The following is a 15,642-nucleotide window of genomic DNA, read 5'->3' on the forward strand; positions in this document are numbered from 1 at the left end:
TCATAACAAGCACTGTAATTTTGTCGTGGAGAAGTTAATTTTGTTTTTAAATGGCTACTACCACAAGTTTTTTGGGAACCTAGTGTTTCATGCTGATCACTCATTATTGTTTCAATAAATAAGCATGCTTTTTTCAGGCTAAAACCATAAAAGATGGGTTCAAATGTGAGCAGTGCTTAAAAATATGCATGTCTAAATGCGGACTTTCAAAGCATTTTAATTTGAAACATGAGCAACAAAAATTTGATGTGAATGATAAGGTCAAAGATTCACCTACAATACACAATTTCCAACTGAAAAGCATAATTGAGAAAGCAGCTCATAAGCTTAGTCAGGATGAATGTTTCAGGCTCTTGGAACGTGATGTATTTGCCAAGTTCTCAATAACAGTGGAACAATTCCTATTGATCTGGGACAAAATTATTCCAATTGTTAAAAATTTCAATGGGGATGATGAAGAATTCCTTAGTAACTTTTTCAAGCTAATGCTACCAAAGCAGCAAATTTTCAGTGGGCTACCAGTCCTCCCCTCAAATTTGCTGTGTTCAAAGATGGCTAGCTAATGTCTAAAGCAGCCAAAGCTGATCAGTAAGGGAAAGAAGAGATGCTTTTCTTTGTCCGAAAAAGTATTGCATGGTCTGTAATATCTTGCTGGATATTATTGTCGTACAATATACTGTAGATTGCGACAGTCCCATTCTTGGAGGTCTATTGCCAGCCCACAATCTTTGGCATTTTGATGGCTACAAAATATATGGAGGATGATACCCAGAAACTTGTCATCATTAGGGACCGTGGTGCACTATGACGAGTAAACAAAAAGGCACAGAAGATTTTCATGGTTTGCGAGCAATCTTTTTGCACAATGACATCAAAATCAAAGACATGCATAGACAGTACTTTAATGGTTAAAAAAGTAATGCAGGATACCATCAAACATCCAATCAAACTTGAAAGATATATGCAGATCTGCTGATGTTGTTGTTAACAAGGAAGTGAGCAAAAACTTGCTTGAATGTCTAGTGCTACTGTGAGGGTTAGGGCACATGAGGTATGTGAGGGTTAGGGCACAAGGGCACATTCTCATGCAAAATCATTGAAAGAAAAACACAAGGCAGCTAAACAAAGAAGAAAGCAACAATCTTTACGCAAAGGAATTAAACAGTCTAGCTCAAGCACTGACATGGGACATTGAGATTAATTCTGAGTGAACTCTGAAACATTACTTATTAAAACTAAAAATCAGGTGCATGTAAAACTTTGATACAAATAATTTGATAAATGTGTTGCATCTCAAGCATTAGATGTTTTGTGTTCTATGGTTTTCAAAAAACCCAAATCAGTACACTCAAACACAGTGCTTCTTACAGTTCTGAGAGAATCAAAATTTATTTCCCTTAAAAATGGATTTTTTTAAATTTTGACGAGAGCCTCATTTTTGGGTACGTGATGATACTTCAGTCTGAAAATGATGAAGAGCCTCTTCTCACCTTTGCATTTTGTCATGTAACCTTTGAACTTTATTGAGAAGATATTTTGTGCATTCAACTAATAAGTGACATGTGATCTAGAGACCTTCATATGTTTGCCATCAAAGAAATATATTTGCCTTTGCAACAGCATCAAAGTTTCCAATTCGATTTTCAACAGAGCTCTTTCGTTTTCAATGTATGTTCAGTAGTATCACGGACATTTAAACAGTCAAAGAAGTGATCCATCATCATACAGAACTTTGCTGTTTGCTGACACTCAGTCAAACTTTGGAGAACAGAACTGACAGTTGAGCTAAGAACCTGTGCAGCTAGCCCCACTCGCATTACTCAGTATGATGTGAGATTGATATGATCATTAGTCAAACCTGGTAGCAGCCTGAACCCACAATTGGCATCTTCAAAATATAGTTTTGATATGTGGTTCCATAATGAAAGGCACCATCTTTCATCATTAATTTGCTATTTCTACCTGCTTCCGAGTTGGCAAGACAATTTCTGGCAGTTTTAATCAAATGTGGAGCATCACAGAAGAACCAGATAAAACATTGTTCACTTGCCCTGTAGACACGAATAAATCTGGGCTTGCAAAATGTTTTTAAGCAACTTTCAAACTTGCCTCTACATTACAAATGTAATGTATAAAATTGATAGTATACAAATTTCTATTAACAGAAGACTAGCCCGCTATGAGGGCTTGCCAGGGGCCCTATGGTAGAGTGAGTTAAGAATTGCACCAAAATTTGCTCAATCATGAACGAGCGAGTTACTATGAATATAAGTTCTGCGCGTGCACATGAATGGCCTTATATTATAATTTCAGGATTTAGGGGGAAATGGAAGGGCAAGAAATCCATAACGCGACAGTGCTAGCTGAACCTGCTGTAAGTAACAGTTCTTTCAATGATTTAGGCATACAATGGATTAGATCTACTTGCTGATTGTTGTACCATTCAGTATTCTGAACCAGAGCAGGAGCAAAGGTTTCCTTTTTGTTATGTCCGCTACAAGGCAAAATCTGCTTACCTTGAGAATGTCGTATTCGATTCTGTTTCCTATTTTGCCAAACGCGAAATAATATGTGTATGTAACAAGCAGAAAATTGGATAGACACCATATCTAAACCTTGTGACCCCAACCCACCCGCTCTCGGGTGATTTCCCATATTTCAAACCTTGCCCTTGCCTGTTCCACAATGATATCTGCTTTAAATAAATTGAATTTGGAATAAAACAGCTTGGGGCTATTAGGGTAAGAGGAAACTCACTCTACATTGCTGTTTCTCGTTACTGTAAAGTGGTTTATTTCAGAATATTTGACAATTGCCAGATTTATAACAGATTGAAAAGAGATTTAAAACAGTACATAATCCTCACAGGATATCACACAGCAACCCCAGAAGAAGAAACGTGGATGTGGCAGAAAAGAATACATTCCAAAGCAGAGCAAGCAAAGAGTTTTTGATAAGAGGCAAGAACAGCAGTTAAGAAGCAATGTAAGGAGCATTGAATGTTTTTGTTTTATTAGTATGAAATCTGCTGTTTATATTTAGAGTTGAATTTACTGATCAATGCATTTTTTTGCTAAACATTCCTCTACCTCACTGGTTTCTTAGTGTCTTCTAAAAGCTGTACCAAATGACCTAATATGTTGTTATTTCTTATACAATAGCTTATCAAATGGCTGAAGAGAACAAACATGCCAGTGGTTGCATTAAGTATGTCATCAGATCTTACAGTTAATTACATAGGTGAGAATACTTATAAGATATAATTTCACACTTAATGGCTCAATGTTAATTTAAGCATAACTGTATAGGTCTTGATAACAACATAGCTTCACATTTGCCATGAACACTTTAAAAGTTTTTATAGCCATTCTTTAATGTTTTAGGAGCTGAATGGTTTGAGGATTTTGTTAAGGATCCTTATATCAGGGACAAGTTTGTAGAGGTTGCTGTCAAAGATAAGATTGAAGATGAGATATTTTAGCAGTAGAGAATTCAACAGATGTGAATTAAATTTTCATTTTAAGTTTAAATTAGAGTCAAAAAATTTTTTTCTTAACTGGTTTCCTTAACTTTAGGGTTGAAAAAGTTTTATGAGCATTAAGAGAGGAATGAAACTTCAGAAATTCCTGTTAATATGGAGACTGAGTCTACTGAAGGTATAAATTGCTGTGTATTATTATATGCATACACAGTATACTTTGTTTTTCAAAGTAACTACGTACTTTAACATTACCATTATAACATTATCAGGCTATTTTTTAAACTGTAACCTCTTTTCATATATCATTCAAGTCTGTAGAAATACTATTGGAATATCAATCTTTATCTAATTGCATATTTCTGTGGATTGGTGGGTGAATTTCATGTGATTCAATTTTCTGGTGTTGAAAAATAAATTCTAGTATACTGGTATTCTTCTGCAGCTTTACTTCTAAATTTATTATTTGCTGTTTCAAGTCTCTAGCCAAGCATTTTTCTATATCTTACGAAACATCTTAAAGCCTTTGTCAAAAGCACACTTAAAATTTTTCAAAAATGGGCAAAATTATAGGTATTTCTCTTGATGTTGGTGTCAAGCAGAAATTGCTTGCTGATGATGTTCTAAGACATGATGTGCATCAGAAAAGTATGCTGATTGGACATATTGTGAGGAGGAAAGGTAATCATACTAGTACTTTGATTTTGCTTTTATTGACTAGGGTCTCAATAAAATAAATAATCTTGGTTTATCATGATTGCTTTACTAATTATTGAACAATTGCGACAGTACAAAATTGAATTGCTTATTTTAAAAACACAATAAAACACCAAATTCTGATCATACAATATTATATTTTACAACATACATCTATAGAGAGTTTAAGACATCAGAATCAAGCCAGAAAATAGAAATATTGCTATGCTAGGCCCTTGAGCTTTTTTAAAAAGGTTGACTCACCTTTTCTGTAAACTTGACTTACCTTACTTGACTTGTTTCACAATGACAATCAATTCCGTTAATTTCAATCAACATTTTGATTGACAAACTAGCTTTCTTGCACATAGCATGTAGTTCCAATATCTATTTATATTTTGACAGATTATAAAAATTTAAAAATTATAAAAAATTATAGATATTATAAAAAAATTTTGAATTCGCTGAAAATTTATGTTTGAATTCGCTTCTAGTTCGCTGTAAATGTACGTTTTTAAGCACTTTTTTATTGAAGCATTTTTTTAGTCGTGTTGAAGCATTTTTGCAAAAAGATTTTTTCATATAAAAACTGAAATTTTTCTGTGGATTGAAAATACAATGTTTGCTTAACTTCTAAAGAAATTTCCCCACGTCCCTGGTCAAAAAAGTATAAAACGGCCACACTAGAGTTCTTTGCTTCAAATAAGTGTTTTGGTTAATTCGAAATTTGTGAATTCAAAATTATTGTTAAGACTCACCACGATCTTCAAAATTATTTATAATCTTGCATCACTGATTCGCTTATATACATGCAAAATCTTAAATTTAATAGCAGAAGCAATTTAATGTTTTCTTTCGGAATTTTATTAGAATTAGAATTAAACAAACTTTCCTTTGTGGGAGAAGAGTGCTGATACTTCGTACTGGAGTGAAATCAATAGCCCTCATTTCCAGAGGATATTGGCTTAAGTATTTTTTGGCATTTCATAGCGAAAAAAATCCAAGTGTCTATTTTCGATGATATTTTTGGGAAAAAGATAAATAAATAGGCGGTTAATATTATGGGTGGAGTGCTTGAAGAAAATTGAATGGGATACCTAAAGGTTGTTCATCGTTAATTTGCGTCAAGTTCCTATCACCCTTCAAGAGTTCCATCATCTATAAGCATGCGCATAACCAATATTTATAGATAATGGAACACTTGTCAGGGCCACAGTTTGTCTACAAAATCCTTGTTTTGTCGGTAAAATCATCTTTCAGTAGGTGAAATAGCACCTCAATTCTTTTCCATCAATGTCTTTGTCAGTAAATTAGTACTTTCTATTGATGACCCTCCAGCCCTTAGTCTGGAAGGTAAAGCCACACCACTGTAAGTTACTATGTAGGACCCTAAGATTGACCGAAAAAATAAAACGGCACGCTTCCACCATTTTAAAAAACGGTTCTGCCATCAGATTGTGCCAAAAACCTGTGCTTTTCTTGGTGCTTTATCTTAGGAAAGGGCTGGAGGTAATGTTTTCTATGCATTTGTAATTTAACTTTATTCTTGGAAAACATCAAGTTCGGCTGATCTAATGATTTTGCAAATTATTTTAACATCTAAAACATGTTGGCTTCCTGAAAATAAACCGACTTGGTTTTGGCCAGAGTCTGTAAAATTTTGATCGCCAAACTGTGGCTCTGATCGAATGAAGGTTTCCGAAATGGACCTAGTGTTGGCAACATGTATCAAAGAGCTGAGGAGGATAGAGGAAGAGAATAATTTGAGAGACAGTCAAAGCAAGGATGGGGGGCATGAAGTTGAGGAAATGGATGTGGTAGATGAAGTAGAGGAAATGGAGGAATATGGGGAAATGGAGGGAAGACATGAAACATCAACAGGTACCGTCTTCTCTGAGATGCTTTTTTAGCCCTTCCCCAATGGAAATCTCTTGAAAGCATCTCCCCAGGTTGTTCTTTGTCTTCCACGGCCTCTTCTATCATACCTTCCAGACAGCAAAACTCATTTTTTATCAGATCCTCTACTAGTAATTTTGATGTCCTATTCTTTCCAGGTTTTTCAATTATCTTTTTGCTATATTCCTTTGCTATATACCCAGCTTCATTTCCATACAATCTTACTGAGAAGTAAAGCACTACAAGACTTGCTTTTAAAAATTCTGAAGATTTAAGGCTTGTTTCCACTTGAGCAAAATTTTCAGCGAATTCATCAGCAATCGAAATGTCTTTCGTTCTTTAGGGCCATAGGCTAATTTGCTAGTGAAATGTGAAAGTTGAAAGCAGTTCAACTTCCCAGCAAATTCGCCAAGAAGAGAACCAATGACTGAGGCCCCGTTTACACTTTGCCGGTACGAAATGAAAACGGTATGAAAACGTGCCGATTTCGAAATTCTAAATTGAGAAAGCCCTTATCGCATGAGAAGCAAATGCTGCAGTTGGCTAAAGATGACATGTCTTTTAAAAAGCAAATGCTTGCAGAGATGAAGGAAATAAATCAATCTAATGCAGCACAAATGAATATTTTAACAAATTCTCTTGTCAATCTCACAAATGCCCTAACTACAGCACTAAGTCAGCCACACTATATACCTCAGCCAGCCTTCAACCAGCTGCAACAAGTGCAATACACCCCTGAACAAGGTGGTAGCCAAGGCGTTCTGGATCAGATTAAAAGTGCCAACCAAAGACCGTATCAGAAAGTAAGAAGAACACATATTGCAGATTTTGAAGTATCTGATGATGAAATCACTTATCTCAACTTAAAAGCAAAAATATTAGACAGTCTTAAAGTTTCATGTTTCATGTTAAAGCTCAAACTTATAATTGGTTGTTAGCATGATATCATTAGTCAAAATACTTAACAAAAATGTCTCTTATTTTGTTCCCATCAGTTTCCACAGCACTATTGTTGTTTCTATGTGTTGTTAAAGGAGGCTGAGCATTTTTATCAACCTCCTTTGACCTTTGAACCAAACTTTCATGAATGGGCTCATTCTTCAGTTCACATATATTATGTAATATGAAGCAAGCATGAATAAAATAGGGGACTGATTCCAACTTGATATCTAATGGCCTCCTCAATGCACTGAACCGTCCTTTCAATCTGCCAAATGCACATTCAATTGTCAATAATTGTTTTTATAGGTATAGAAGGTAAAAACTAAAAGACCAATGTGTGAATAAAAGTATAAAATCCAAAATAGAAAAATGAGAAAAAAGGAGATAAGGAGTAGTCACTACCACCTGGTCACAGCCTCAAACTCCGATGGGGGGTGGTTGTGTGTGCCCATATATGTTTAAAACAATTAGCTTGTAAGTGGGCAGAAAATGATAAAAAAGCAACTCATCAGCCAGAAACCCACGAGGGACATTTTGGGGCTTTAATTCGGTATGTCCGTTTCTCGTGGGCGCCCCTCGCAATCCTGCGTCCAGGATCACGGTTGCAAAATAAATATATACGCAAATAAAAATGAAAATTAATAATTAATTTGCAATATACGACGAAGGGAAAAAACCGCAGAGAAAAATGGTGATAGATTATCATTTACATCAAGATGTAGGTATAAATAATTTTACAGTAGCCCAACAACTGGCAATAAACATGTGACAGTCAATTAACTGATTCGCGGATGTGCATAAGAATTCTTTTGATGTATTGAATCCCACAAAAGAACACAGGCCAGTATTTTAATTAATATCTTTGAATTTCATTGTTCAAAACAATGCATGCCAAACGTGAAATCGGTGGTTAATTTCAAACGACCTGTCTATGTAATACAAGCAGGGTTAACCTATAGTGAGGAAATATTTTACTTCCATATTACGCTATGGCCGAAAGAAAAAAACTCAGGGACGATTCCAACTGACACAGTTCGAAAGATGTACATTGTTACATACAGCAATGCAAATACCAAAGCATTTTATCGTCATTCTTTCGCGGATGCTGTTGTTACAGCTTTTCATGAAAGTACCACTAACAAAGTGGTGCAATGGGCGTGTTCCATGGAACCTCATAAAGAGGATGGCTTCCACTTCCATATGTGTGTTCTTCTCAGCAAGAATCAGAGCTGGCTGGAAGTGAAAAATTTACTCATGGACCGCTTTAGCATCGTCATAAATTTTTCGGGCCATTCTGGATATCCCACTGCCTTTGAGTATGTCACAAAAGAGGATCCCGATTTTGTGACCAGCTCGAACCATCCAAGAACAGTGCAGGCACCAAGAACGCTAAATGCAACGAAAGCCAACTGTAAAAAGGAGCAAAAGAGGTTGAAAGAAAAAAAGAAAAAAGCTTACCAATCTTCAGGTTGCAGATTTGATTATCAAATTCAAGATGCATACCCTGCTGGAGGTTTCGGCATACACCAACAACAGAAAGTTAGTTGGGGATTCTACTCTGTATGAATTCGTTTTGAACAGGGGCCAAAAGAAAGTATCTGAACTGCTAAAGTCTGTCTGGGACATGCAGTTTGCCAGGGAAAAGCCTGAGCAATCCTCACAGACTCGCCTTGAGATCCTTCAGTGATCCTTGAGATTCTTGAACTCAATGGGGGCGAGTGGCTTTCTTGTGCTCTTGAAATTCTAGAGAAGAACCAAATAGAGAGAGCAGTCTTTTCAAATGCGATTCCAAAACTTTTAGTCATGGGTCGTGGGAAGAGGTATAACATTTACATTTGTGGGCCAGCAAATTGCAGCAAAACATTCATTTTGGATCCTTTCCAGTTAATCTTCAAGTCATTTCTTTCTCCTGCCACTTGTTCGTATGCTTGGCTGGGTGTGGAGGACAAAGAAATAATATTTCAGGTACTCACCAATAATCCTACCTTGGAGTGATATGCTACTTCTCCTTGAAGGCCATGTTGTTCATTTTGCGGCCACAAAAACCTCATATAGCCAGGACATTCGCTTTGAAAAAGATACGCCGATCTTTGCAACATCTAAGGCCCCAATAACAGTTGTAAAGAATGGTGTTCTCGACGATCGCGAGACTGAGATGATGAATGTATGATTGAGAATGCTTAGCTTCCGCTTTCAAATACCTTTGGAGAAACAAAAGGCTGTTCCCATCTGTACACATTGCTTTGCAAGCCTTTTTGTTGTTTTTAACACTATCATTATGTCTCTTGTACTTATATAGAAATGTACTAGTAATGTACTAATAATTATGAAGAAAACTGCAAGATATTAGTATTTTTGGCACCTGCATTTCACTCTAGAGATACTGTAGATGGCATTAATAATAGAAATTTTGTGTTTTAGGGTACGCTGCTTAGTTCATGACGATGGTGGTTTTCAGGGCCTTGTACCATTGAAAATCTCGCGAAATGGGCAAGATATTTACCGCTGCCTTTCAAAACAATTATATAAAACAGAAAATGCATGGCCAGTTTGAGAGCTCCAATCATTTAAATATGCAATAAAAACACTTGAAATGGAAAGTTTTTTAATTGAAGTTTTTACAGGATTTGGCCACTGCATTCCTCAAAGCAAGGTGCAGGGTTGAATTTAGCGGTTTGTTAGTAATTAAAAGTTATTTAATTGTTCATTAAATGAAGTAGAAATGTGCACCTCTAAAGAGAGATTGTGAATTTGTATTGTTAGGTGGCAGTGAAACTAGAGATTGTGATAGTGTATTGATATGGTAAGAAATAATACTGTTAGTACCAAATTATAGAGAAAGAGAGTGGAAAAAGAATTGAAGGCTGGACCGAACTTGATAAAAAACACAATATGCTAATGATGACGATGTTGATATTATGGCTATGATTGTAATTACTTCAACATGAATACTTCTGGAACAACGATTAATATGTTGTGTCTCCTCAGCTGCAACAGCAGAGTTAACAGGCTCGATTATTTGAAATGCCATCGGACCAAATAGAAGAAGCCTTCAGAAGAGAGGTTTTTTTAATCATCCCAGTCAAACCATGAATGCAGTGAGCTTTGATTACTTTACTTCTTTTGAAAATAAGTGCAATTATGAAATGAAATTGTTTTGCGACAAACAATGATCATTATCAAGGCAAATAGCGTGTGATCATTTTCAATTGAAACACGTGTTGTCAACACATACGACAACGATGTACAGGTAAAGCTGTATACCTTCCAATCATTATAACCTTGAATATTTCAAAGTGAAAGGTATTAATGGTATCAAATTTTTGCAACCTTTTCTTGAAAGGTTTACAGAATTATGTCAGAATGTCGGTGATAAACTTTTAGAAATCATAAAAAAGACTCAACAGAAACCACAAAACCACTTTGTTAATATCTAAATGCCAAATTTCTTCAAAATTTGTTTCCAATATTGAAGACCAGCAGGATTTGTTCAGAGCACTTTGTGTTTAAATTAACCTTCTTTCATGAGAGCACCTCAATAGTTAAAAAACATTCACCGTAACATATTCATGTCAATTGTGCTTCAAATCACTTTGTAATCATCTTTTTTTGAAAGTCCTCTAAATTTATAAAATATTTTATCTTATGTTGGATAATCCTTTTTTGTGCAGCACTAATTGACTACAATGAGAAATGGTACCATTTTCTGGAAGCGAATGGAATTATTTAGAAAAGGAGGCATCAATAAGCTCCATAAAGAACCAGATCAAGGCAGGCTCTTTGAATAGCGACACTGTACATAATAAGCTCCATAAAGAACCAGATCAAGGCAGGCTCTTAAATAGCGACACAGTACATATTTGTTTCCTTATACAGTTTTTTCAACAAATGATTATTTGAGAATGGATTTGCTTAATTTCTTGGTTGTGCCAACTCCATGCGTACAGCCAACTTCAGTTTTTTGATTAGTTTCTTGCATCGTTTTCCTCTGAATTAGATTGATGTTGTTCTTCAATACTGTGAAAGGGTGAGGAGGGGGAGACTTTTCCTAGACATCTGAGAACGTAATCTAGCTCGCTTGCAAATGGATGTTTTTTTACCGGAGGTAAGGTGCCTGCTTTATATGCAACTAAAGAACTCTTAGATGTGTTTAAACACTTGTTCACTACTTTTGTTTAATACAAACAAATAACAAATTTGAATTACATCATATTTCCAACTTTTCATCAACAAACTCATTAACATAATCTGACTCTACTGGGTTTACGAGTCTTACTGCAAAGGTGATATGTTATCTAAAAAAATTTGACTACACTACAACCCAGCTACTAAGAAACTCGTTTTGTAAATACAGTCTGGTTGGTTTCTCATAGAAGACGGAAAAAAGTTCAATTATATCTAATAATTACAGCAAAAAACTCATCAGATGTGCATGCATGTTTGAATAAAAGCAATAAAATCTACTTTTAAACTAAACCAAATGTATAATAGATTTTCATATTAGATTTTCATTTTCATCTTCTCATTAGGTCCACTACAATTCCTGCTTCACGTTGTTTTTTAGGCACATACTTGCAATTATGCACTTTGATGAGAATTTCCAAAGAGGGCTGAAATACAATGATGATGGTTCCATACAATGATGATGGTTCTACTGTAAGGGCTGTGACGATTCAGCAAAGTTTTGGCATGTTTCAACATTATTACTTCCTGGCACAGTATTGTTTCAAGGATGACTGCTATTTTTTTTAAAAGTGGAGTTGGATTACGATTTAAAAGACATTACTTGTCATGCAGAAAATAAAGATATAATCTGCCAATTTTCACTTTATCCATTTCAAGTTATGTGCCCTGACTTTTGGAAAGTTTCCTTTTCCATGCGTGACACAAATTCTCATTGCTAAATTCTCATAACTTTGCTAAAGAATTTGAAGGTAGTTTTTCAAGAGACTGATCGCCAGGGCTAGGAAATAGCCATAAAAACCTAATATTCCTGATCTGTCTATTGGCTCTTGAAACAATTAGATCCCATTGTTATACAGTCATTTGCCTTTTTTGAGGCACAATTTGGCATCAACTGGTACAACAATAGGATACCATTATTTTAATTACTATGTGCCATGCTAACTCTGTGATGATTCTCATTCATGGCAGCTATATGGCTTCATATGCCAGATTGAAGTCATAGTAGTTATCCAGTCTAGGGTATCCAAGCAAGATCTTGTTGTTTGTGCCTCCTTCATCAGAATGATTTTAAATTATGTTTCCAGGATATGTTGATGAAATTTATCAGGTCATGGTAAAGGAAATTGACAGTAATTGCCTAAACAAAGCAGCAACTGGACTTGAAGCCTTGGCATCACCTCAGATGCAACTGGACTTGAAGCCTTGGAAGCAGAGGCACATTGCCCGAAAAGAAAAGGTGACAGAGGAGGCTTCCTCCACAAATCCGCATTATTTTCATTACTGCCTTTCACCATCCCTAAGCATACTTGCACTCAGACATGAGCTATGTTTTCTGTAAAAAAACATGAATTAGGATTATTATACTTAGCAAGAAAAATTGTCCATTCTTTTGAGTTTAAATATACAACTCTCAGATTTTATCAGTATGTCTTAAACGATTTTTTTAGTTATGGAAGCTTGCCTATGTTTATTTTTCAGTTGAAGTTGTGGATGCAGTTGAGCCCAATGAAACCAAAAAGCCAAGGCAACCACGTATCAAAGCATCAATGAAGAAAAACCTTTATAAAGTAATGGTGAAGCTGTCAAGTGAGTCTGGTGATGTTTGTGCTGCTGCATCTTCTTGTCCTGCTGGCATTGGCCTTGGTGCTTTTGGCAACTCCAACCATGTTGGTGGTATTCTTTTTGCCTTGGAAAATTTCAATAGATGTGGCTTATAAGAGTTTCCTTCTCCTGTATCTTGCACCTCACAGCTTTCTGCCTGGAATGTTCCAAATTCCTCTTCCCTTGCTTCCTTTGCTACAGCTTCCATAGAGGATGATGCCACAATAGGAATTCAAATAGCCTTTTAAATAAAAAGGAAGGAGGCATGTGCCCATTGTCTCCCCTAGTTCCTTGTTTGTTCTTTTCACACAAATTTGTGAAGAGGAGAGTTTTTTTCATATTTCAAATTGTAAAATTGTGCTACACTATTGTTTTTAATTTAAATTCTTTTGTTTCCTTAAAATTCACAAAAATAAAATAGAGTGTATAAGACTTTGCTATCTGAGGACTACCCTGGGTACCAGACTCACTATATATAAAATAAAATAGAGAGTCTGGTCTAGTGTGCCCCATTCTCGTTCTGGTGTGCTGATATTAACCAGTCAGGAGTGAATGTACAGATTTCTGTACGTTCAAAGGTCACAGCGTAACAATAAACTTAGCTCTGGTGTAAAACATTGAACAGAAAACAACATAAATGAATGCTAATGACCGTAACGATTGAGTTTGGAGATGCTGTTAAAACTGTACTCAAAGAATATTTTCCGTATGTTGTGGAACTTAACACAGAACAGCCTTGAAAGACTTGTTTGTAGAAAGAAGAGACACCTTCTCCATATTGCCAACTCTGGCTTTGGAAAGTCTCTATAATTGAAAGCATGCTACAATTTTTGAAACATTTTTAAGGAGTTGTAAGGAGAGATCAAGACTAGTCAACTATCTCAAGTTTTCTGATCACACGCGTTTTAAACCCATTACAATTGAAGAAGGCTCTATAGTAAAACTGACAAACTTTCTGGACCCTGAGCCTATGTTAAATTGCTAAGGAAGGAAGTTAAATTAAACGAGACAATAGGGTAGTAGGGTAGTGAACAAAGCCCCACTTTTTCTTACCAATGCACAGTAGTCAAAACAAGCAGGACATAATTTATCTTCCATAAATATAAAGCGTGTCTTTTATTATCTTCCGCAATTTTAATTTCTTAGGACGTGTTAAGGTTAAGAAAAATTACCAGACAAGGTCAATGGAAAAACGACTCTTCGCAAGAAGGTAATCCAGTAAGACTGGACCCTATATTGAGCAATCTAATTTTTGATTCATCTATAACACACTTTCACGCTTGTTGACTTTCACATGTTTTTTCAAGCTTGTTTATTTTGTTAATATCAAAACACATATGTGGATTCCCTGCCACTTTTGTTAGTGTATAAAGACTTAATTCAGTTGAATGAATTCAATCCAATAAACTTTTCTTGTAAGCTTACATATATTGATACGTGTTCTTTTTTCTTCAAGAAATCCTCTAAGAGAAGCAGAGGAAGCTTCCATAGCTTTCCAGGTATAGAACAGTATCTCACATTAACATTCAAATAAAATCAATCCAATAATTCTCCATTCACTTAATTTTTCATGCAATCAGAAAAACAATCTGAAAAAATGTTATAGTTTTTAATAACTTCATATACAAAGGTAAACAACAGGGAGGTTCTGCAGGCTACATACCTACATTCTTATGCCGTTGTCGTCAAAAAAAGAAATCCTTCAATCAAAGTCAGGTAGAAATATTGGATAAAATTCATATTGAATCGTTTAGTTTTCTTCACTTTCTGAATCACATTTTAAATTAACCCTTTGTCTCCCACTGTAGCCAATTGGCTACACCTCCCAAGTTGCGCTCTAAAAATATTTTGTGGTGAGCCATTTGGCATCATTGGGAGTCTATGGAAAGAGCAGATTCTCCTCTTTCCTTTGGTGTATTTTTAGATGAAGTTCCATCTGCATACGGGAATTTGTGAACCTTCAAAGTTGTTCCAGTTGAATCAGATTTCGAGGTGGCCAAAGTTACGAGATCAAAGGTAGGTGGATCTTCCATAATTCATTTGTTTTTTTTCTATATCTAACTAAAAGGTAGTATATTCTTTGCAGATTCTAATGATATCAACTATTGTGAAGACTTTAGATTTGAAGTTATTGAAATATTTTGTTGAAGTTTCGTGTAGCCATTTGGCATCATTGGGAAAATTTGTTCTGGTTTAGGCCCGGCCTAACAACTTTTCTAGTATTCTTTCACAAAGTTTTGCTTTTTAGATTGGTTACTAAAATTCAATTTGTACCAGTTACTATTGCTCATACTTTAGTATAATTTTCTGGTTTTGTCTTTTATAGGAAATAATAATGGCAACTAGATTTGGTATTGATGATGCTTTGAAAATGGTGTTATTGCCTGATGGTAATATCTCTGAATTTGAAGACAATGATTCCGATGATGAAAGCTTGCCCAATGATTCAGAAGAGTACATGGACGACTATGATGAAGGAGTGAATATTGGTGCTGAGGTACACCAGAGAGCTGAGGTTCCTGATAATATTCAAAGACTTGATGATAATGTTACACAGAAAAAGATTACAAAGAACTCTAAAAAGAAATATAAATGGACCAAAGATATAATCAACCCTTTAGATATCCTATCTGGATTTTCCTTTAGGGATCCTCCTGATGATATTGATACACCATATCAACATTTCAAGATGTTCATCAATGATGATATCATAAAATATATTCTGAGCAGACCAATATCTATGCCATGCAGAGAGATGGAAAGGAGCTTGGAATAACTCCAGGTGACATCGAACAATTCACTATCAAGTCCAACATATTATTAAGACATATTATTAAGTCCAG

The 15,642-nt window shown here is 35.4% G+C and overlaps 1 protein-coding gene and 1 non-coding gene across 13 annotated transcripts in view; both read left to right on the top strand.

Moving 5' to 3' along the window:
- Window positions 1–15,642, top strand: part of LOC135692302 (uncharacterized) — a 56,747-nt gene that overhangs the window by 39,502 nt on the left and 1,603 nt on the right. For 2 of the 12 annotated variants that reach the window (XM_089114504.1, XM_089114505.1), the window contains 3 exons: window positions 2,869–2,985; window positions 3,162–3,240; window positions 3,384–12,331. In XM_089114504.1, coding sequence (XP_088970630.1) covers window positions 2,869–2,985; window positions 3,162–3,240; window positions 3,384–3,481 — 294 coding nt within the window. In that variant the 3' untranslated portion in view covers window positions 3,482–12,331. Of the gene's footprint in view, window positions 1–1,214; window positions 2,375–2,868; window positions 15,582–15,642 lie in introns of those variants that run through there. The other 10 variants (XR_016145082.1, XM_089114502.1, XR_016145085.1 and 7 more) reach the window with 9 other exon arrangements.
- On the top strand, window positions 154–4,580 carry LOC135680803 (uncharacterized). The gene is made up of 3 exons (XR_016145152.1): window positions 154–165; window positions 683–896; window positions 1,042–4,580. It is a non-coding gene; the product is annotated as an uncharacterized LOC135680803 (transcript).

The sequence above is a fragment of the Rhopilema esculentum genome, chromosome 20 (assembly GCF_057945365.1).
Source record: "Rhopilema esculentum isolate cy_ngs chromosome 20, ASM5794536v1, whole genome shotgun sequence".
In the NCBI taxonomy this organism is placed as follows: domain Eukaryota; kingdom Metazoa; phylum Cnidaria; class Scyphozoa; order Rhizostomeae; family Rhizostomatidae; genus Rhopilema; species Rhopilema esculentum.